General features: G+C 40.7%; 2 protein-coding genes across 4 annotated transcripts; one reads left to right on the forward strand and one right to left on the reverse strand.

The window, feature by feature from the left end:
* The first annotated feature begins 536 nt into the window (after positions 1-536).
* msh6 (mutS homolog 6 (E. coli)) lies at positions 537-8,556 on the forward strand. 2 transcript variants are annotated; one of them, XM_080869571.1, is made up of 10 exons: positions 537-923; positions 1,595-1,800; positions 1,908-2,083; positions 2,272-4,840; positions 5,308-5,591; positions 5,725-5,842; positions 5,934-6,023; positions 6,142-6,296; positions 7,311-7,510; positions 7,624-8,556. In XM_080869571.1, exons 1-10 carry the CDS (start codon positions 664-666, stop codon positions 7,703-7,705), a joined length of 4,140 nt encoding a protein of 1,379 aa, XP_080725697.1. In that variant the 5' UTR covers positions 537-663; the 3' UTR covers positions 7,706-8,556. The 2 variants fall into 2 exon arrangements, with proteins under 2 accessions (XP_080725697.1, XP_080725698.1); XM_080869572.1 differs by having other exon boundaries at positions 1,598-1,800.
* Positions 8,557-9,100: 544 nt separating this feature from the next.
* On the reverse strand, positions 9,101-21,402 carry fbxo11a (F-box protein 11a). 2 transcript variants are annotated; one of them, XM_080869574.1, is made up of 22 exons: positions 21,010-21,402; positions 19,007-19,131; positions 18,819-18,900; positions 16,785-16,926; positions 15,595-15,724; positions 14,897-14,980; positions 14,647-14,779; positions 14,454-14,560; positions 14,208-14,319; positions 13,855-13,961; positions 12,680-12,817; positions 12,243-12,460; positions 11,969-12,149; positions 11,744-11,866; positions 11,436-11,521; positions 11,232-11,308; positions 10,979-11,122; positions 10,699-10,809; positions 10,466-10,573; positions 10,277-10,385; positions 10,088-10,186; positions 9,101-9,460 (listed from the first exon to the last, which is right to left on the reverse strand). In XM_080869574.1, exons 1-22 carry the CDS (start codon positions 21,101-21,103, stop codon positions 9,331-9,333), a joined length of 2,640 nt encoding a protein of 879 aa, XP_080725700.1. In that variant the 5' UTR covers positions 21,104-21,402; the 3' UTR covers positions 9,101-9,330. The 2 variants fall into 2 exon arrangements, with proteins under 2 accessions (XP_080725700.1, XP_080725699.1); XM_080869573.1 differs by having other exon boundaries at positions 16,785-16,929.
* Positions 21,403-21,603: the final 201 nt, after the last annotated feature.

Below are 21,603 nucleotides of genomic sequence, written 5' to 3' on the forward strand. Positions count from 1 at the left end.
ATGTTTGCTGGAGTACACCTCCCAAAGAGCAGCTAGATCCCCACACATGAACAAGCATAAGCCTAAGTATATCTAAACATTGTGTTTCAAACTGTGTATGCATGTTGTACATGTGCAGATGTAGTTGTTTTCTTTGCACTAATTTTACATCCCATTCTGATTACTCTCTGATAGCAAAGGAATATCTGGAGCTCTTGGATTCAGTAACCCTTGCAGAACTACTTCATGTGACAAATAAGAAATGTAATTCTCATATCATTTACTGTTTCTTTACCTCAACATTTTATAAACACAACAAAGACAGTGGTTTGTTCCAATAAATGACAGTGCCGAGTGTCTACATGACAAACAGTGTAATTTGTACTTATCCGCCTGGAAATAAAGTTTAAAGAGAAAAAAGAAAAAGACCTCTGGGCGCCAACAGCATGGCCAACAACAAAAGTCGTGTTTGGGTCACGTGATTCCCACATTATAGTATGCTAACTCATCATTGGACGAGGCTCTTGTCCACGCCCACAACACCCCGTGCGTGTTTCCCGCGAACGACTTGCGTTTGCGCCGTGAAGCTAGCTATACGGTAGCTGGTGTAGAAAGGTTGGGGGTGGTTGTCGTTGGAGTTATTTAAAATACAAACACAGGGAAACAGACTTTCAACTCGCACACATGGCGAAGCAAAGCTCGCTCTTTAATTTCTTCACCAAGTCTCCGCCGCTAGTCGCAAAACCGAAGCCGAGTCCCTCCCCGGAGGAAGCAGACCTGCCTTCCTCTATAGAGAAGTCCAACTCCTCTCCGAAAGAGCAAGCACAACAGACTCCGCAGCAGACAAAAGACACCAACAAAGCTAAGAAGGAAAGTAAGTCCAAGCCAGCGAGCGGAGGATTCAAGAAACTCTTTGGCGACAAGGCCCAAACAACCAAAGAAAGGTGAGTGAGTTTGGGAGCCGTGTAGTTGCTGGAGTCGGGTTTCGTACAGTTTTCCTTCCCTCTGCTAAAATTGTTTGCAGGCCCCCAGAAACACCAGCGTAAGTTCTCTTTTTAAATTAACGTATTAAGACCGCTTAAAATGAGAGCTGACAGAAAATAAAGAAAGAAAATGTAGCGTGACCTTTCCTTTGTGCTACGGACACGTGAAATTGGGGGTGACTCGAGCAGAACAATGCTGGCTGTTGGGTCAAATCAATGCTAATGCCTGTATTTGTCAAAGTGGAGGGTGTGTGGACTTATCACTATCTTCTGCCATAGTTTAGACTGTTTGGGCCATCTCAAGTGGGCACCACACCCCTACCCACGATAGGGGGAGATGATTTTTGACATGTGGCCGTGTGTGCTTTTAAGATAAAAGGATTTGCAAAACCGACTTATCACAAGTGAATTGCAACTGCTTTTGTCTTTCCTGCACCTCTGTTTTACTATTTTAAACTGATTATTATATTTAAGAGGGGCTTGTTGGACTAATAAAGGTCCAAGCTGGTGTTGTGGTGTTGCTTTTCCACTCCATTCAAGAGATCGACTGTAACACACAATGAGTCACGTTTAAAGTTAATTTTACAGCATTGAAAGATGTGTGAAAGTGTCTTTGCTCTTCTTATCCTCAGCAGCCCTCCATGCTTATTCAGTGCTGGTGCCCTTGTGTGGGCAAAAATGGAAGGGTACCCCTGGTGGCCGTGTATGGTGGTACCCCAGCCTCTGACTGGGCAGGAGATGAGGGGCCATGGTCGTGACCAGCGCATACACGTTCATTTCTTTGATGAACCTCCAACAAGAGGATGGGTCAGCTCTAATAGAGTCAGAGAGTACCAAGGTTGGTTGTTCCTAGTTGGAAGTGCATCAGTGGCTTGCATCCATTTTGGGGCCATTGTTTGCTGTCTGCTCAGAGTAAGCTGGAATTTCTTTGTATGATTTGCACAGGCTCTGACAGCAGTGATGCTAAACCTGGAGGAGTCTACTTCTGTGGCAAACCTGTAATCCGTCGTGCAATGGAGCTGGCTGATGGAGTTATGTTTGACAGCCCAGAAAAAAGATTAAAGATACCTCTCTGCACGGACCCATCTGATGCAGAAGAGGATGATGATGAAGAAATGGAGGTTACCCGATAATTTCTGAATATAATATTTCACCAGTGTGGTCATGAAGTCTAAATTCTCCTGTAATATTAAAAGTAATGTTATTCCCAGGGCAGCAGCCTTAGTCGCATGGTGTAATTATCAGCTTATCATTACTGGTCAGTAATGCAAGTTTTTTTTAAAATTTGTATTTTATTCTTTTTTTCCAGCTTGATAGCTTAGTAGTGACTGATGAAGAGGGCAGTGATGAGTATGAAAACAAAAGCGAAGCCCTGAAGCCATCCAAAGTCAGTACACGTTTATTCTGTGCGTTAATGGAAAAAGGAAGCAAGGCCAAGCGCCGTCGCATTATTGCGGCCTCAGATAGTGACGGATCCGATGAGGAGTTCAAACCAGAAGACGCTGCGTCAAGCAGTGAGGATGAAGAGGACCGACGGAAGGAAAGCTGTGGAGAGAAAGAAGAGAGCACCGAAAAGTCAGATGTGGAAAGCCCCATCAAGCCTGCCAAGCGCAAACGTCCTGCAGAAAAGTCGGCTAAAACAAAAGCAAAGACACCTACTGCTCCATCTGTTGCACCTAAAAGAGCTCCAGCAGCAGTTGCAACTGACACAAAATCTCGTTTGTCAGCCTTCTCTGCTCCCGAGAGCTTTGAGAGCCAGGCGACTGGATCAGGCTCCACTGCAGGGGCAGTTTGGGATCATGAGAAACTGGAGTGGTTGCAGGATGGCAAGAGAAAAGACGGCAAACGGCGGCGACAGACAGATGATGACTATGATCCTAGCACCTTGTATGTGCCAAATGACTTTATGAATCAAATCACTCCTGGTATACGTCGGTGGTGGCAGCTCAAATCTGAGATGTTTGATACAGTGATTTTCTACAAGGTGGGAAAGTTTTATGAGCTCTACCACATGGATGCTGTGATTGGAGTCAACGAGCTGGGACTGACATTCATGAAGGGGACTTGGGCGCACTCTGGTTTTCCAGAGATTGGCTTTGGACGTTTCTCAGATGTACTGGTGCAGAAAGGCTACAAAGTGGCTCGTGTTGAGCAGACAGAGACCCCAGAGATGATGGAAGCGCGCTGTAAGACAATGCTCAAGCCCACTAAATTAGACCGTGTAGTGAAAAGAGAAGTGTGCAGGATTATCACACGTGGTACCCAAACCTACAGTGTGTTGGATGGTGCTCCTTCAGAAAGCCAGAGCAAGTTCCTTCTGAGTTTGAAAGAAAAGGCTGAAGAAGAAAGCTCCGGCCGCTGCCGCACATATGGAGTCTGTTTTATTGATACATCAGTCGGTTGTTTTCATGTCGGTCAGTTCTCAGACGATCGTCACTGCTCACGCCTGCGTACGCTCATAGCACACTATGCTCCCGCTGAGGTGCTCTTTGAGAAAGGAAACCCATCTGTTGAAACTCGCAAAATACTCAAAGCCTCTCTGTCCTCTGCTCTGCAGGAAGGACTTAACGCAGGAACACAGTTCTGGGATGCTCAGAAGACTCTGAAAACCCTCTCAGAAGAAGATTATTTTAAAGAGGCAACTGGCAAGGAGGAAGGGACTGGGAGCAGCTTTCTCCCCGCTCTTCTAAAAGAGATGACATCTGAGAGTGATTCACTGTGCCTTACTCCTAAGGAGGGCTATGAACTAGCACTGTCCGCTTTGGGTGGATGCATTTTCTACCTGAAGAAATGCTTGGTGGACCAAGAGCTGCTCTCCATGGCTAACTTTGAAGAATATGTCCCAGTTGATGTTGAGGTGGAGAAAGCTGCAGGACCCGCCAGTTTCTTTGCCAAGACTCGTCAGCGTATGGTGCTTGATGGAGTGACTCTGGCAAACTTGGAAATCTTTCAGAATGGATCAGGAGGAACAGAAGGGACACTGCTGGAGCGTTTGGACACCTGCTCTACTCCGTTTGGAAAGAGGCTTTTGAAGCAGTGGCTCTGCGCTCCTCTGTGTAACCCCACATCTATCAGGGACAGACTGGATGCAGTGGAGGACCTGATGGGAGTTCAAGCCCAGGCTACTGAGGTTTCAGACCTTCTAAAAAAACTTCCAGATTTAGAGCGCCTGCTGAGCAAAATCCACAGTATCGGGACACCTCTGAAGAGCCAGGACCACCCTGACAGCAGAGCAGTTCTCTATGAGGATGTGACCTACAGCAAGCGCAAGATAGCAGTCTTCCTCTCAGCACTGGAAGGTTTCAAAACGATGCAGGACATTGTTTCTCTCTTTGCTCCAGTTTCAGGCGAGTTTCGTTCCACGTTGCTTTGTCGAGTTATCAGCCTGAATAGCGAAAAGAACGGCCTCTTTCCCGACCTCTCTGGTGAACTCAAACGCTGGGACACTGCCTTTGACCACCAGAAAGCCCGCACTACTGGAGTAATAACCCCCAAAGCTGGCTTTGACCCGGAGTACGACCAGGCTCTGACTGGAATCAAGAACTGTGAACGAGAGCTGCAGGATTACCTGGACAAACAGAAGAAGAGACTTGACTGTAAAAGCATGTGCTTCTGGGGAACTGGGAAAAATCGCTATCAGATGGAGGTTCCTGACAGCGTCTTGGAGAAGAATATCCCCGACGAGTATGAGTTAAAGTCTACAAAGAAAGGCTGGAAGCGTTATGTGACAAAGAAGACTGAACGGATGTTCTCAGAGCTGCAAGGATTTGAGGAGAAGAGAGATGCTGCACTCAAAGACTGCATGAGGATGCTCTTCTATAACTTTGACAAGAACTACAGTGACTGGAAGACTGCTGTGGAGTGCATGGCAGTGCTTGGTAACAATCCTTTTGTTTTATTTTATTTTTTTAATTAAAAAGCTTCTTTTTTTTTTTTTCATCTTCTCGATATGTAATTTGTGTTGTTTTCACTACACCGGTCTGTTCTCAGTACATTTCCTGCAGATGTTACAGAGAAACTGTCATACTGTGTTTTTTAAATAATGATGTTGCACCAGTCTGAGGGCTTGTTAGAAGTAAGTTCATTTATTTCACAGCTTGGCTAAGTCTCTGTTTCAGGGAAATTCTGTGTTGATGTTTGCAGTTATTTAGATTATTGCATAGTTTTTGATTTCTGAAAGTGTTTGTACCACTGGGACACGTCCAGCCACAGATTTGGTTTTATTGTAGCAAAGCAGACCTATAAGACGTGCATTTAATATGCGCTTTTTTTTTTAGTTCTTAAATGTAAATAATTAAATGTTCAGTACTTCTTTTTTATTTATGTCCTTTTTTTTTGTCCCCAGATGTGCTGCTGGCCTTTTCTCGCTACAGCCAGGGCGGCGACGGGCCTATGGCCAGGCCAGAGGTCGTGCTTCCCGAGGATGATGCCCAGGTTGCAGCCTTCATCGACCTCAAGGGATCCCGTCATCCCTGTGTCACCAAGACCTTTTTTGGCGACGACTTCATTCCTAATGACATCTTCATTGGCTGCCCTGGCACCGGTGAAAATAGTGAAGATGACAGTCTGGCCTCTTGCATCCTCGTCACAGGGCCAAACATGGGTGGAAAGTCTACTCTAATGAGACAAGTGGGTATTTTTGACTATATGTATAAATGTATACATACAATTTCATACGTTTTTTTTCCACAGTCTACATAGACGGTGTATTTGCAGTCTCAGTTGGTCCATATTAAGATATCGTGCTGCTCCTGTTGTACAGTGTGGACTCGTGATCATTCTTGCCCAGCTGGGTTGCTACATTCCAGCTGAGAGCCTCCGCTTCACACCAGTTGACAGGGTCTTCACTCGGCTGGGCGCCTCAGATCGTATCATGGCTGGTAACATCAGAGACTCTTAACATATTAGGAATAATGATCTGAGCTTGTGCTTCATGAGCTGAGCGTGTATTTTCAACTCTGTGCTCTACAGGAGAAAGCACCTTCTTTGTGGAGCTGAGTGAGACTGCCAGCATCCTGCGCCATGCCACTAAACACTCACTTGTGCTTCTGGATGAATTGGGTAAGCATTTATTTAGTTTGCTTATTAAAGCTTATTCACATGATTGGTGGATAGCATAGACTGTATTCTCAGCACAATATTGTTGTGGTGTAATCACTGAGCTGTGAACTGCTTGCAGGAAGGGGCACAGCCACATATGATGGCACAGCAATCGCCAGCGCTGTTGTAAAGGAGCTTGCTGAGAAGATCTGCTGTCGCACTCTCTTCTCTACACATTACCACTCCCTGGTGGAGGACTATGCCAACAACCCTGCCGTGCGTTTGGGCCACATGGTGAGTACAGCAATGCTAATCACACTTGATACTCGACAATGCAAGGTCATTTAGGACTGTAATAAAAAGACAAATTTATATACCAATTAAATAGTACATTTTGCAAGGAAATGAATCCTGAAATAAATAAATGAGGCTATATTTTTATACATTAATGTCAAATACAACGCTTAAATGATAAGCAAATTATTGCATTCTGTTTTTAATTTAAATTCTTCACAGTTCACAGTACACACATGTACAAGACAAATGAAAGCAAAAACTTTTAGTGCGAGACAATGAATTGAGCAGTTTGTGGCTACATCTGCTCTTCGAGCACAGCTGCATGCCTGGAGCCCTAGCCGCAACTGGCAGCTTCCTGCCCTTAACATTTTGCTGTTTTAGTAACATGGTGCAAAAAATTGTAAGGTTTATTGTAGGGTCTACCTTACAATATAAAGCCCCTTGAGGCAACTGCTGTTGTGATTCGTCACTGTATAAATAAACTGAAGAAATAAAGAAATTTTGAACTCACCAGAATTTGATCATTTCAAATTGTGCACGGCAAGTTTCACACAGTTGCTCAGACACCGATATTTACGGTTTGTTAGTCTGTGTTACTTTAGTGTATTGTATATAATGTGCACTATGGTGGCATTACTGTAAACAGCTTTGGTATGCGAATTTCTGTTATGAAACATCAGGTTGAGCCTTTTAGTTGTCAAGGCATGACAACTGAGGGAGGGATAGGACCTAGAAAATGAAGTCATAAATTGGATGAAGGTCTCATTTAGTTCTTGTCAACTCATTAGCAAAAGTGTTTAGTCGGGTCATAAAGGAGGATGGCAGCTCATTTCGGACTTTTTACCACCAAAATTGCCTCCTGCTGTTCATTAGGGGGAACAGCAGGAGGCAATGATTTTTTTTTTCAAACCCGGAGGATTTACTAGGGTTTTTTTTTTTTTTTTTTTTTCCTTTAATGCAGTTGGTTTGTGGGTTTTAAGTATCATGTTTCCCTTTCGCCCCCTCCTTCAGGCGTGCATGGTGGAGAATGAGTGTGAGGATCAAAGTCAAGAGACCATCACTTTCCTCTACAAGTTCATAACGGGTGCGTGTCCTAAGAGTTATGGATTCAATGCTGCTCGACTCGCCAACCTACCAGAGGAAGTTATCCAGTCAGGACACAGGAAGGCCAGAGAGTTTGAGACAAGCACCGTCAATCTCAGACTTTTCAAGTACGTATTATTGTTTCGCATCAGTTATTCTGCAGATACTACAGTGACACACAATGCTGATCTGTTAAAGTCAGAGCATGGTTACTTATGTTCCCTCCTGTCCCCTCATGTAGGAAGCTGTGCCAGTTTGCTGAGGATGCTACACTGGACAGCACCCGTTTCACTTCCCTCATTCAACTGCTCAGTACTCTGTAAAATGTTGTTAAAAGTTCAATGCATTTTTTGTTTTGTTTTCTTGTCATTAAAAAAAAAACACTACTGAATTGATCTAATAAAGTTTATTTTTAAAAAATGACAATGTTTCATCTAGGAAATTAAACCCTTTTAATTCACGCTAGCGCCTACATAACGGTTATTGAATACTTCACAATATATTAAGTCTAGATGTTATGATACATGCATACATTTCAGTCTGTATGAGAACCCACAATCACCAGTACACATGAATTGGGGGAAGGGGGCAATAAAACCAATAAAGCGCTGTATATAGATACTTGTCTCAGCTTCAGTAGAGTAAAAGCCTCTTTAAATTCTCCAGCAACATTGGCAATGGAAAAACACATCAAAACTTATGCTTTCATAAGAGTGCTCTTTCATTTGGAGGACAAAGGAAGCCAGAATTTGTATCCTAATGGGCTGTTAAACAGCATCCGTGCCTGCGATGGTAGCGAAAATGACACCTGTGTCAGGATTACCTACTGAACTGAGATCGATTCACAAAGTAACAGACTAAATGGCATCAGGTCATTTATTGTCAAATTCTGACCAGGGCCGGAGATTATTAAAAAGAAACCTGTATTAATTAGCTTATCATGGGTTAATTTCCAATCAAGATGCAGTTGCATGTAAATCTGTACTGCCTGGTCTTTAATTTAAGTAATTGTGACAGGCCAACAGATACTAAACCAAAAAATATGCATAGATCATGTAAAGCAGACTGGAATATCATCAACAAACACAAGAAGATATACAAGTCTTGTGAAAGCACAATTACACATTAATTTTTCTGTATTGCAAGTGTAAAGGAGTCAACATTGCTGGAGAAAGTGTTTAGTGTTTTCCTCTCTTGTCTCTGATCTCTTTCACAGAAAGAAGTTAGATACTGTGACATGAGTATAATTACAGCAATCCTAGGGTATAATAACCAAAAAAAAAAAAATTAAAACACATTTAATAAAATAAAGACATTCAAGTACAGTAAGATTTTTGCATGAAAATACAAAACTACACAAAAAAAAGCATTAAAATCAAATCTCAACAGTTGTCTTGAAGAAGAAAAAAAAATGCTGAAGTGCTAGGTTGTTTTTCCCGTACATATCATACGAGCACGTCGGTTGCCCAGTGATGGAAGCATTGTTGTATTTGGGGGCTTTTGCCTTTTCATGAGACGAGCTGTAGCCTCTTCTGACTGACTCTCCATGTTGGATCTGTACACTGCAGTATCTCATTCATCCGCTTCCCAAAAGCAGATAAGCCTCGGTGGATTTTGTCCAACTCTCACCGGCATCATTTACTTGACCAAATCAACAGACCTACAAATCCCGAATCAGTTGCTCTTCTGCTCTGTCCCACTGATGTCATCTTTTGTTAAAAAAAAATGTAAGGAAAAGAAAATGTGAGGCATCCATAATCACCTTTTTCTAAATGTCTCCTTTTAGAATATCCGAGTCGCAAGTCTTTTTTTGTTTTACTTTTTAAAGTCACTGTATATTTTTGCCAAAGTGAATCTGTGTTTTAGTTTGGAATTGCTCTTCCACGGCACAACTTAAAGTGTCTTATACGTCCATTACTGCTGAAGCGCAGAACCTCGGAACTTGAGCTCAGTTGTGCTGCAGTGTATTGGACTCTATAGGGGGAGCTGAGTCATACAGAGTGTCTGTGTCATGTGTCGGCTCTCCTGCTAACGTGCAAGGATTTGACAGCGTCCCAGCACCACAGTCACAGAAGAATCTGTAGGCAGAGACGGAGGAGAAAAATTAATTATGTTTGGTCCCCGAAAACAGAGGAGAGTACATTATATTGCATTTAATATGCCTTTATACATCTGTGACTAGTAAAAAATTAAACAGTGTAATCAGACCCCAAGCTTCTTATAAGCGAGCATGCACATTATTCTCTTTACCATCAGGCAGACTGACTAGTTTTGTTTCTCTTCATTCAATTCCTCCTACCACTGTCTGTATCTTAGCCAAAATTTGCTTATTTGAATTAATTATCAGTGCACTTAGCAGCAAGCTATTTGTCTCGGAGATGGTATCTCTACATCAGCAAATAAAGATGTGGCAGGTTAAGCCAAGCTTGCATTATAAAATACACTGAAACAGCAGTGATCTGCTGCAGCTTATTGATATCCACCATCATGAGAAACACTGCTGTGTGTGCGCCATGCAGGGAGAAAGAAAGAGCAGCAATTCTTAATTCCTTGTTTTGTGAATGCTGTGTTCTGCTTCTGCACTTTCACTCTGGTCTAAAGTGGGGAGCCTCAAAGGAAGGCACCAACAAGCCAGTCTGTCATCCATTTACATCCAGGGTGTATTTAGTTTGTTCTGTTTACTAGCATGCATCAGTCAGACTTACCTATCGTGTCTGATGAACTCTACATCATGTCCTTGGTGACACTTCTTGATACAATTCACGCAAATGGCGTTGCGGTCTGTTGTGTTACAAGTGTGACACCTATGGAAACCCAAGGTGTGTTTTTTTTAACAATCACAAACAAAAATAGCTGAGGTTATTTTTGAGTGCGAGAGGTGAAAAAAAGTTTACCTGTAAAAATCGTGCATTGGGTAGCTGGTGTAACTTGAAATCTTGTACAGGCACTGACCTCTGCTCACAGCTTTTTCAATGGCATCTTGATTGTTCAATATTTTATTATCTGGAGGAAACGGAAATTTGTATGAGATTTCTGCATTTTTATTCAATAATATTTAAAAATCTTTGCCACTAATAATGTACCTTTCATTGTAACATTGACACCAGACGCAAGAAACAACCCCCCAAAACGATTGTTGAAGATCTGATTGCCCTCTAGAGTCGCCGTGGCATGGTTGGTGATTTCAATACCTAGTTTTACATAAACAAATAAGAATAATCAATTTACAAAGACACAGCAATGTTGAAAGTCCACAATAATTAAATTCAAGCATCTCATCATGAGCTATTAAAGCTAGCGTGCATGCATTACCCACCTGCAGCGAAGCCATCAAATATCCTGTTTTTCCGCAGTACTGGGTGACTGTTGGTGCTAATGAGGACCCCCGCTTGGGCATTTCTGAAAATGTCATTCTCCTCTAGTAAACCTAATAACAGAAAATGGACTTTTAATCTGACAATTCACTAACATACCAAAAGATAGGATTACATTAATTTAGGTCTGAATTTCCTAATATTATAAAGCCAAATTAGATCTACACTACTTTTAACCACTTGAATATTTACTCCACTTCCTTTCTGTAATGAATCGGTTACCTCTTCCTCCGTTGAATATACAGATCCCGCCATCTCTACCGTCGTGGATTTTATTCCTCCGCAGAGTGGGGTTGCTGTCTGTCTTTATCCACACACCTGCCATTGCATTGTCAAAGATCTCATTGTCCTCGATGAAACCTAAGCCTAGAGAACATATACATGGATGTTTTGTTATTGAGGCAATATTGTTTAAACAGTATATTAACTATGGCAATAAAGAGAACAATAAGACAGAAAAATCTCTTCTTCTCACCTGAGTTGTAAACCAAAATGCCGCCATTCTGGCCTCCCCAGATCTTGTTCCGTCTGATCTTAGGATTGCTGCCCGTCCTGGGGAGGGAGGACACAATGGAAAAGTGAGCTTCAATACCACTCTACCAGACCACCCTAACATCAGGACATTGCTCAGGTGAATCTTGCTTATGTTACTTGTTATTATTTGTCATGTTACACAAACCTTATTTGAACTCCAGAGTACATGTGATTGTAGATATCATTGTCTTCAAGCACACCGTGGCCATTGTCATAGAAGTAAACTCCAACCTGTTAAAATGGCAATGAAAATATATTGGCTTTAATTTAGTGATTCATAATGTGCTTGTACATAAATATGGTTTATTCCTTTATCCATCTTCTTTTAATTCACAGGATATCAAGTTGGTCTTAGATAGAACTTTGTGATCTCATGACATCAGAATTATGACCATTATGATCAGATGAACAATATACATCCCTCTAGGTGTACTAACTAGCCTGTGATCTGACCTGCTTCCCGCTGTGTATCCTGTTCCTCCTCAGCACTGGCGTACTGCCCGTTGTAACCCACACTCCTGCCAGTGTGTTGCTGTACACCTCATTCTCCTCAATGACTCCTTGTCCTTTTTCATGCTGCATGGCACAGAAACAAACGGTTTCACCTCATAATAAAAATAAGAAACCTGGAATGAAAAACCCTTAAATATGCAAAACAATATTTTTAGAAATATTTACCACATATATTCCTCCATGTTGGCCATCATGAATCTTGTTGTGCCTGACAATAGGGCAGCTATTTGTCCTGATCTGGATTCCTGCCAAGGCGTTACCATAGATGTCGTTTCCTTCAATGAGGCCTCGGCCATCACCAAAAATATAAACTCCACCTTGGTTACCATTAAAAATGGCATTGCCCCTGTTTTGGACAGAACAAATTTGAGAACCTGAATAAATGGATAGATTTGAATGCTGACCTGATTTGAGCTCAAGACTTTCAGTTCATACTGACCGTATTGTGGGGTCACTGTTGGAAGTGATCCACACGCCTGCAAAGTTATTCGCAAAGATCTTGTTTTCAATGAACTGGCCGCGACCCTTTTCATGCACGTAGATGCCTCCTGTCTGACCATGATGGATCTCACAACGAACCACTGTCGGATTGGCGTATGCCTTCACCTCAAAGCCGGCTATACGGTTCCTATGGATGTTACAGCTCTCAAAGTAACCCTGGAAACAGAGAATGACAAACCTATTATAAGTCCATCAAAGTGGTTTTTAGCTTATATGTATAAGTGCACCATCATCATGTTGTTTTATGTTTTTCACCTAGTTTATCTGCACTAGTGTTATTTGGGTACTACATATTGTACATTTGAATTTCTTCTCATACAATTTAGTGGCTGACAAACATACACAACATAAAACCATCAGTAAAGTGGATCTCACCATGCCGTGGTCAAATGTAAAAACTCCCACGTCTCTGCCGTGGTGGATGTGATTCCGTCTGATGATTGGGTTGCCATGGTTTTTCACCCAGATCCCAGCCAGAGCGTTGTTTGAAATCTCGTTGTCTTCATAGATTCCCTGAACGACATGAAGAACTGCATTTAAAATAAACCTACTCGTCCCCAGCTGGGCCTGATGCTTTATATAAAACCACAGTTTATCCTTTTTTGCCTTTGTCTTATCAATGGCCAGCTTCTTCTAATGGGAAGTTCTTCCTGAAAAGCTACATCACTGGTTTGAAAACACAGCTTTGGCAAAATTGATCAGAATAAAAGGAGCACTGGTGTAAGGCTCTGAAAACAAATGGCAAATCTAAATAACATAATTATAGTTCTTGATTAAAAATAGCAGCTTTTCCAACCAATCCTGTCAACCTAAACATCTGCAGCAATACAGCAAGAATTCTTTGGTCATTCCAGTTACCTACTTTCTAAGTGACATAAAGGTGAATGTACTCTTTCACTCACAAGATGTATAATGTTTTTCTTTTGTTTTTTTCCTGTCAACAGATGTACGTGTAAATCATTTGCTGGTAGGAAACACCAAAGTTAATGTAGCAAGTTAAGTGTTATTGTGCATAAACCAAACAACTATAAATCTCCCTGCCCTGTCAGTTATTTGTATGCAATTATATGCTTTCAATGCTACTCAAGGAGACAGTTTGGCAAGAATGTGTTCATTCATTCTCCAAGGAGACTAATTTGATTCTATTGGTGTGCTTTGCCTCCTGCAGATGACCAGAACCACACAATCAGAAAAACAAGCAAACAAACACTAGAAACTGGGTCTAAGGCCTGAACTCTCGCCTTGCTGAATGACTCACTCATCACAAATACATGTATGATTATTTGGACATGTTTAATACTAACTTTTAGCACTGTAACATTATTCACATGACAGAAAATAGCAACAAACAAAATAATAGGTCAGCTGTAAGTCTGCTGATTAGTTTCCATTTTTCCTTAACCTTATAGATAAAAGACTGATGTCTGTAGACTGGACTTAGACTTGTGATGGTATTCAGAAGATGTGAGACTGCTGGACACGCTCAGCAGAAGCTGACATATGCATTTGAGTTCTATATTTAAATAACATGAAAAACAGGTGTGCATTACCTGTGCATGGTCAGTGATGTAAAGACCAACATTTTCGCAGTCACTGATGTTGCAGTGCTTGATTGTGGGACAAGCACCCTGACCACTGACACACACTGCTGACCCCACTGAAACAAGCACGACAATGATATATTAGTCCACAAATCTACCTGTCAAAACAAGCAACGAAAACAATCTGTGCGCCATCATGGAAAAAAAAAGAAAATAACACTTCATCACAAACACATAAACACAAGACCTCGGTAATTCTCAGCCATTTTATCTTATGAGGAACCAAAAACAACTTTAGTTTCTGTCAAATGCTCCCACTGACCCCTCTGAAGGCCCGAAAAGTCAGATCTAAACAAAATTACCTGTGCACGTGCTGCGTATGATGCAGTGGTCAATGATGGGGCTGCAATTGACTGTAATCTCCAAGCAATGGTGTGCATTGTGGTGCTGGGCGGATTTATCATCAGGATTAAACTGCAGGAGAGAGAACTGTTAATGTTGAATGTGACTGACAACAGTAGCTAAAACAGGACTAACATACATACAACATGGGGAAAAGGGAAACATTTACTGTATATGTGAGGAAAGAAATATCAGAGTCATCTCACCCTAATGGTCATGTATCCAACATAAGCATCTTCTGAGCCTTCCATGAATACAAACGTAGAATCTCTGGTATTCTCAATGATAACTTTCTCTGCTACTTTTCCAGGAGCTGCAAAAAGGCCAGACTGGTTTAATTAGAGACCAGACTAAACAAGGGTGCACTGAAACCGTAACCATGACTACAAACGCACTTACCAGCCCCGATCATTGTGATAGGCGACTCGATGTAGATCCATTCGTCTGTGTAAATACCAGAGTGGACAAATATCAGGCCGTCAAAGTGAGGCTCCTGACCCCCTCCAAGAGCATCTTCAATGGTGTCATAGTACTGGGGGAAGGGAAAAGAAAAAAGTAAGAAAAGAGAACAGGTCAGATGAATGACCGCAACATTAAAGTGGAAGATTTGTTTGTTTGTTTTTTTAAAGTATGTAATAATTACACTTACAAACATGTTATCTCTTCCTTTGTATCTGGCAGGATTACTGTAAAAGTGTTCTGCAAAGCCTGGTTTTACATGTGCGCCTTTATACTGGGGGAAAAAAGGGGAAGAAACACTACTATTATTCATATGTGGAAGAAGTGAACAATTACAAAAGGATTGTGTAATGAAAAATATGGAGGAACAAAGGGAAAAGAGACAATTTTGCTGAAGGGAAAAGAAAATACTTAAGATCAGTGTATTACAGAGAAAATAATTGTAAACACTATTTCCATCTTAAAAAAAACATCCTCTTCTACGCTTTTATTTCAATACTGAATGTCACTTTGTGACTTCAGCTATGTCCACACTGGTAGAATTTACATTAGCAAAAAGGTCACAGAAGAATCAGTCAAAGATTCAACAATGACCTAGTTTCTGTCTCAACACTGCCTTTAAAGTTGCTCAATAATGCACTACTATATAAAAATTGGATTACATGTATAAGAAGGTTCTACCCAAATGGCCCCACCTGATTCCCTTCAATTTTCTGATTAATATTTCAATGATTAAAAAGGTTTTATTGTAAAAGTATTTCTTAAAGCATTTTAGATAATGTGTTTTTCATGGCCTGCTTCATTTAGGACTGAAGCTCTGTAAACATTATTTAGGTCACTTTAGTCTGAAACCAATGCTACTACATTGTATGTCAGTAGTTTCCATACCAACTGCTGAAAACTTTCCTTCCACGGGTTTGGCTGCTCATATTCTTCTGGGTTTATCTGGTAGAATTTCCCTGCCTCGGGGTGCATCATGGGTCGCGTGTATTCAAAAACCTCCATGTACAGCCTCTTCCTGAAATGTGAAGGCATACCAGGAGTTTACATCCTTCGATTTGTCAGAATTCCTTACAATACAGAAGTCATTGTTTGGCAAAAATGTGATGAACACGTTTTAAAAAAAGTCACGTCCACAATATAATTGTTGACACACTGGCCCACTAGCAAAAAGGCTGCAACATTATATGGTGGCTGGGCTCCATTTCATTTGTTATTATTAGTAGTATTAATACAGACTACTGTCCTTCTGCACACTAGTAATGATGAGCCAGCACCCAAGACTCAATGAAGAACCACAGAAACAATTATAAAGTGTATGCATGCATGTGTGTGTATATATACATTTATATTTTATTGAGGCATTGAAGACAAACTAATGCAGTGGGTGCTCAAAAAGTGCTTGTTCTGAATAGACTGCAGCTTACAGCATGAGTGGGTTATTGAAGTCATTTGTGGCAGAAGAGAACAGTGTGTCAGCAAAATACATGGCTGGTGCTGGTTGCCAACATTTAGCTGCAATGATTCAACAACACAGGCTGCAAACTGCAATCCAGATTTTTTGGTAAATCGTGTCCACACTTCTGAATCCATCCACTCAAAGGTGAATGGTTCACGTGGCATCATGAAATGAAACGACGCTGTATCGATTAAAAAATAAATTGTTCCAATGACGCGTGGGAGGACAATATTAAGCTAAAGTGCTCATCCCAATGACTTCAAGCTCAACAGTGTATGTACCGCAACAAATCGACTAAGTCTGAATTACATTTGTTCTAAAGAAAAGTAAAGCAGTGACACACACCCACACATCTAATTATTAAAGATGGCTTGCTTACAACATAAAATGAGATTTCTGTTGCTGTTAAATCAACAATAATATCTGGTTTCTGTTGTATTCTTAACATGTAATCAACAATTCAAATTTAGATTAACCACATTAACAAACTCTAATTTAAAGTTAGTAAAGGCTAATGGCTATAGAAAAAGGGTATTTTACCATATTAAAATAACCGTAAAAAAAAAAAAAGGGGGGGGGGGGGCACAATAGGATGTTTTGTCATTTTGTCATGTCTCACCAGAGGATAGGGTCATTGGCCAGCTCACTGAAGCGTTTGCACACACATGCTGCACGGCACAGGTCCTGCTCCAACAGGTATGAGAAGATCTTTAGCACCACCTCATCTGGAAGCTTCTCTTGCAAATATTGCTCTGCTGGAGCTGCTGGGAGAAAGACGATCACTGAATTAGACATGCATGTAATGATTTTCCAATTCCACACATAAAGTCAATCCTCAGTTTTTGGGCTATAGTTTAACTCATACAGACACAGCATATTCATCTGCATAACAATATTTTTTTTCATGAAACAAAAGATAATGGGCCATGGCTTTCTCATAATAAAAACAATGTTGAGCTTTTTGCCAGCTTAGAAATTTGATCTTTTTGTCATTTTACTTCTCTGTCAATTGTACACATAAATAATCCATTTTTTAAAAAGGTATCAGCTCAGCCTCTAAGATGATCTGCTCAGTAGCAGTCACCGTTGTTCGGAGACTGTCGATGACCTAGAAGTACGTTTAGTTTTAAACACAGATCATGTAGAACAACAGTATGCACAACATAAAGACATTCTGACAATTGTAAAGGCAGAACCAAATGCCATCTAACAAGGCAAGCATTTATTTGGGATGCTTTGGCTGGAGCAACATTATATAAAAAAGACACCATACACCACAAATAACAGACTTTATACTTTCCAAATGACAAATTTATGGAGTTGCTTCACAATTTTAGCAAAGACATTTTTAGAGAGATTACTCTAAAACATCTTTATACTATAACACAGTCATTTCCCCCAAAATTGCCAATCATAAGAATAGCTAGGATGGACTGAAGAATAAAACTGTCATGTTAAATCCACCAAAACATGAGTAACTGCCATCGGTTCACTAAAGTTTATACCATAGTTTCTTGTCATATATTATTTTTAAATTAAGCTAGAGATGACATAAGACCCATATAACTATGCCATAACAAGTCTGTGTACCACATAGGCCTCTGGTACTCATAACGTTTCAAACCCCCAAGAAAAGATATAATCATAACATAAAAGATTTAGTAAAAAGAAATATGACACTCTGTATGACATACTGTGATGTAGCATAACTTAAGCAGCAAGGAAGGTGATAAGTAAATAGCATTAGCAGACAATTGAAGTTCTTTTTAAGCATACTTTATTGCTAGCATCTCCCTTTTACCATAAAACAATCAATCAGGCATGCAAAAATCCCACTGGCTTTATACAAGACTTTGCCCACACCTGACCTCGTTAGCCCCTACCATTGAACAAAATAGGTCAAACCAAATAATACAATTCTAAACAAAGAACAGGAATAAAGTCATGCATGAAGCTGACAAACTCATTTACTCAACTAAATGGTTTGTAAAGTAAAACACTGCATACAATATAACTCAAAAGGCTACTTTAAAGAAAACAAACAATACTATACAAAATGAAAAACCCTCCATTTGGTTACACCCAGTGATCCAATCATTGACCTCATGACCCTATATAAACAGGAAGTAGTGGGCGGCCCTTCCCATACACCCGTCTCACATACAGGACCTGAATGCACAACATGGACACCATGGTAAGTATAACCAAAGCAACATAAAGAAACATAATTTACTAGACATGTGCCTGTAAACAGAAGAAAATTCAGATGATCTGATGGTTAGTAGTGTTTGCTTTAAAACACATGCATGGATGTAAAGAATGTAACTACTGCTACCACAAACAAAACCCGGGATATTGTGTGTTAAGAGAAGTTACACCAGCACTGTCTAAATTAAAGCATTATGGCTGACTGTAAAATAACAGAACACAGAATAACAATATACGCAAGTGACAAATGGCAAATGAATTCTGTCCTAGCCACTTTGTCACACATACAACTGCACACTACTACCCAACAAGACAGACTAACAGACTAAATGAGTTATAACTTGTTCTTCTCATTGCTATCTCCAACTGCTTGCACAATTAACCCTCACAAGCTGCAGGGAACAAAATTTTGAACATGCAAGTCAAAAAATGTCTTCTTACTTACCTGGTAAATCTTGACACTTTCCAGAAACTCTGGGACGCTTAGGTCGGTGTCCAAAGTTTTCTGTGGTTGAAGTGGAAGCACCCTGTATTTAAAAAGTCGTAGAAAATATTTAGAAATGTTATGTGCCTCAAAATTAAATTAACATCCTTTAGGCAGTTATCCATCTCCAAAATTCCTAACAGACGTACCTCCATGCTTGGCTTTGTCGGACACACTGTTCTCTTGGGTAGAGACTTTCTTCTAAGTTGGTATGGACTATTCTGGGCTCCAGGACCGGATTCTTCTGCAACCATATCTGCAGGAACGTCCTCATCTGGAAAAGGTGGAAGATAAAACCAATGATTATTTACAGCTCAACATATTAAACCAATACAACAGAAACCTGTGTTGATGTGTTTTCAACAGATTTTTCGGTGTAACATTTTAGTATGCTCATTAGGAAAACTAGTTTAAAACTGACTGTCCAAAGAAACCAAAGACCAAAAGAAACCAAAGAACAGCATAATCTTTTTCCTTTTCACTCTGCATGCATTTAATTAACCTATGTGGTGTAGCTTTCTCTGCTTTAAAGCCCTGAAGCATGTGTCTTTATCTGTAAATACAGACATTAATTTGCATGCATGTGTTGAACATTTGGTTGAACAACAGGCATGACTTCACAACTTTAATTCATTGTTTAAAAAAGAACAACAGCACAGATTCAGCTTCCTTTACAGCATTTACCTCACAGGACAAAAGCCAGTAAAAAAGGTTGTTTGACTATTACCTGGTGTGTGAAGAACAAGGTGATTACAAATCCTATCAACAGGAGATTCAAATAATTGGAAAATTGAACTAATCAGAATATGAACCCTCAGCTAAACGAGACACACAGTATGTTTATAAGCCTATTCACCAAGGTATGATGAGTTGATAGCTACCCCAAATCACTGCTTGTTGCTCTGGTTTCAAGGATAACTCTCACTGGCTACTAGGCCTGTAACCACTACAAACAGTCTGTTAGACCCTGCAGCAGAAAAAGCATGCTCTCATATAAAGCTGCAAAACTGACAAAAAGCATAGGTTCTGCTGACTCGTTTAACTAAAACATAACAGACACTATCATGTGGAATAGGCAAAGCGGCTGTTGGGTATCTGTTATCTACTATGCCTTGCCCAATTCATCTACTGCCATGAAATCACAACTGAGCTACACTGCAATTGTGGCCATGAATAAATTAACTGAGAAATAGAGATGAAGTCAAGTAATCTAATAAGTTATTTTTATTAAGATGAACATGACGGTTTAGTTTATGATGCTCTATTTTGTAAACATTAACACATCCAGCACATCTTAGGTTAACTGCCAATTGATGCTGTGAGCTCAAACATCACAATATGAGATTAGTCCAACTGTAAATCAGATTAAAAAACAAACCATTAATGTGGCTTATTGGTGTCCCTCAAGACCGACCGGGTCTTTACTATAGCTCTTTCAGGCATAGCAATTGTGATTAAATAGCATCCTTTGCAAGGAAATGTTTATTTTGGAAAAAAAAAATCGCTGGTGTTACACCGTCTGTTAGACAGTGCTACTGTAACAACTAAAACATAATGTGACTAGGCCAAATAAACGAAATAGTATTAACTACTAACCTATCTCGCAATGCCATGTTACTGTTATAATGGACATGAAGTTTTTAGAACGACAGGACGCAGACCGCTAGCCAAACAGGCTAATAATAACAGCTAAACTAGCACAGGCTAGGTTAAATTAGCATGCTACGACAACTGGCAAAACCACTTTATGTCTCCTCCCCTGCGTTTGTTACCCATAGAACCAGCAAACCGATGTTTATCACATGTCATTTTCTATATTAATCGAATCTCACATAACACAAAACACAGCTAAACACCAGCGCGAGGTGAGAAAAGCAAAAGAAAGGCCGACTCGGAGAAAAAAAAATCTAGCAAAACAAAGCGCGGCCTGAATGCTAACTACTAACACAAAAGCATCGGTGTTTCCTGGCTGCATAGCGACCCTTGGTGATCGCTCTTACATTCACAGCAACCAACTTTACCTTAATGTGCGCGCATATAAACAACAAACAAACGACAGGCCTAACTGCCCAAAAAACAAAACACGCAATTCAACCTCAAAACCTGCTATAATTCACTCCAGTAATGCTAACACTCGCTGAGCTAGCGTTACCTCTTTCCTGGTGGTTCCTCTCCGGCTGCACCGGGCGCGGCCTCGATACTCGCCTAGGTCTTCTGCTAACGTTACTTGCTCTGACGGAGTTCATTTGGGGTGTTGGTAATCTTGAGGAAATATCGAAGCCTTCACAGCAGAAGAGGCAACGCCGAGGACACCGTCTATGTCTTTTTCGTCAGCATTGCACAATCTGCCATCTTTAGCCGAGGCTTCCGAGAAACGTATCGCGGTGTGTTAACTCCCGTTTCCCCGCACTGGTATTACGTCTAGCCCCGTTCTACTGTAGCAGGAGGAGCCATAACAGACGGGTACAGTCCGTCAGGCCTCAGTCACATCACATGGGAGGACCTCTCGCCATCACGTCGCCTTCCTCGTTCAAGGCGGTCTATTTAACAGTGTTACTTTAGCCCTTTAGAGCCCAGCCTTTGGAGCGTCTATCATGTGAGAGTCTGTTGTGAGAAACAGCCAACCTCTTGATGTGGGTAGTGTAGTTAAAGTCTACATTTGCGACATATTGTACTAAATACAATAATTAATTTCACTCGCATGTGCTGTACCAATGTACCTGCACATGTGATGTGACAATAAAAT

Source organism: Rhamphochromis sp. 'chilingali' (assembly GCF_963969265.1).
Source record: "Rhamphochromis sp. 'chilingali' genome assembly, chromosome: 20".
In the NCBI taxonomy this organism is placed as follows: domain Eukaryota; kingdom Metazoa; phylum Chordata; class Actinopteri; order Cichliformes; family Cichlidae; genus Rhamphochromis; species Rhamphochromis sp. 'chilingali'.

Excerpts from the sequence above, each read along its gene's own strand:
- fbxo11a (XM_080869573.1), bottom strand. The coding sequence starts at position 21,103 with ATGAACTCCGTCAGAGCAAGTAACGTTAGCAGAAGACCTAGGCGAGTA. Across the intron at positions 14,561-14,646 it reads TATCACAATGATCGGGGCTG|CTCCTGGAAAAGTAGCAGAG; the intron begins GTAAGTGCGTTT and ends GCCTTTTTGCAG. Across the intron at positions 12,150-12,242 it reads AACAGTGACCCCACAATACG|GGGCAATGCCATTTTTAATG; the intron begins GTCAGTATGAAC and ends TGTCCAAAACAG.
- msh6 (XM_080869571.1), top strand. The coding sequence starts at position 664 with ATGGCGAAGCAAAGCTCGCTCTTTAATTTCTTCACCAAGTCTCCGCCG. Across the intron at positions 1,801-1,907 it reads TAGAGTCAGAGAGTACCAAG|GCTCTGACAGCAGTGATGCT; the intron begins GTTGGTTGTTCC and ends TGATTTGCACAG. Across the intron at positions 4,841-5,307 it reads GGAGTGCATGGCAGTGCTTG|ATGTGCTGCTGGCCTTTTCT; the intron begins GTAACAATCCTT and ends TTTTGTCCCCAG.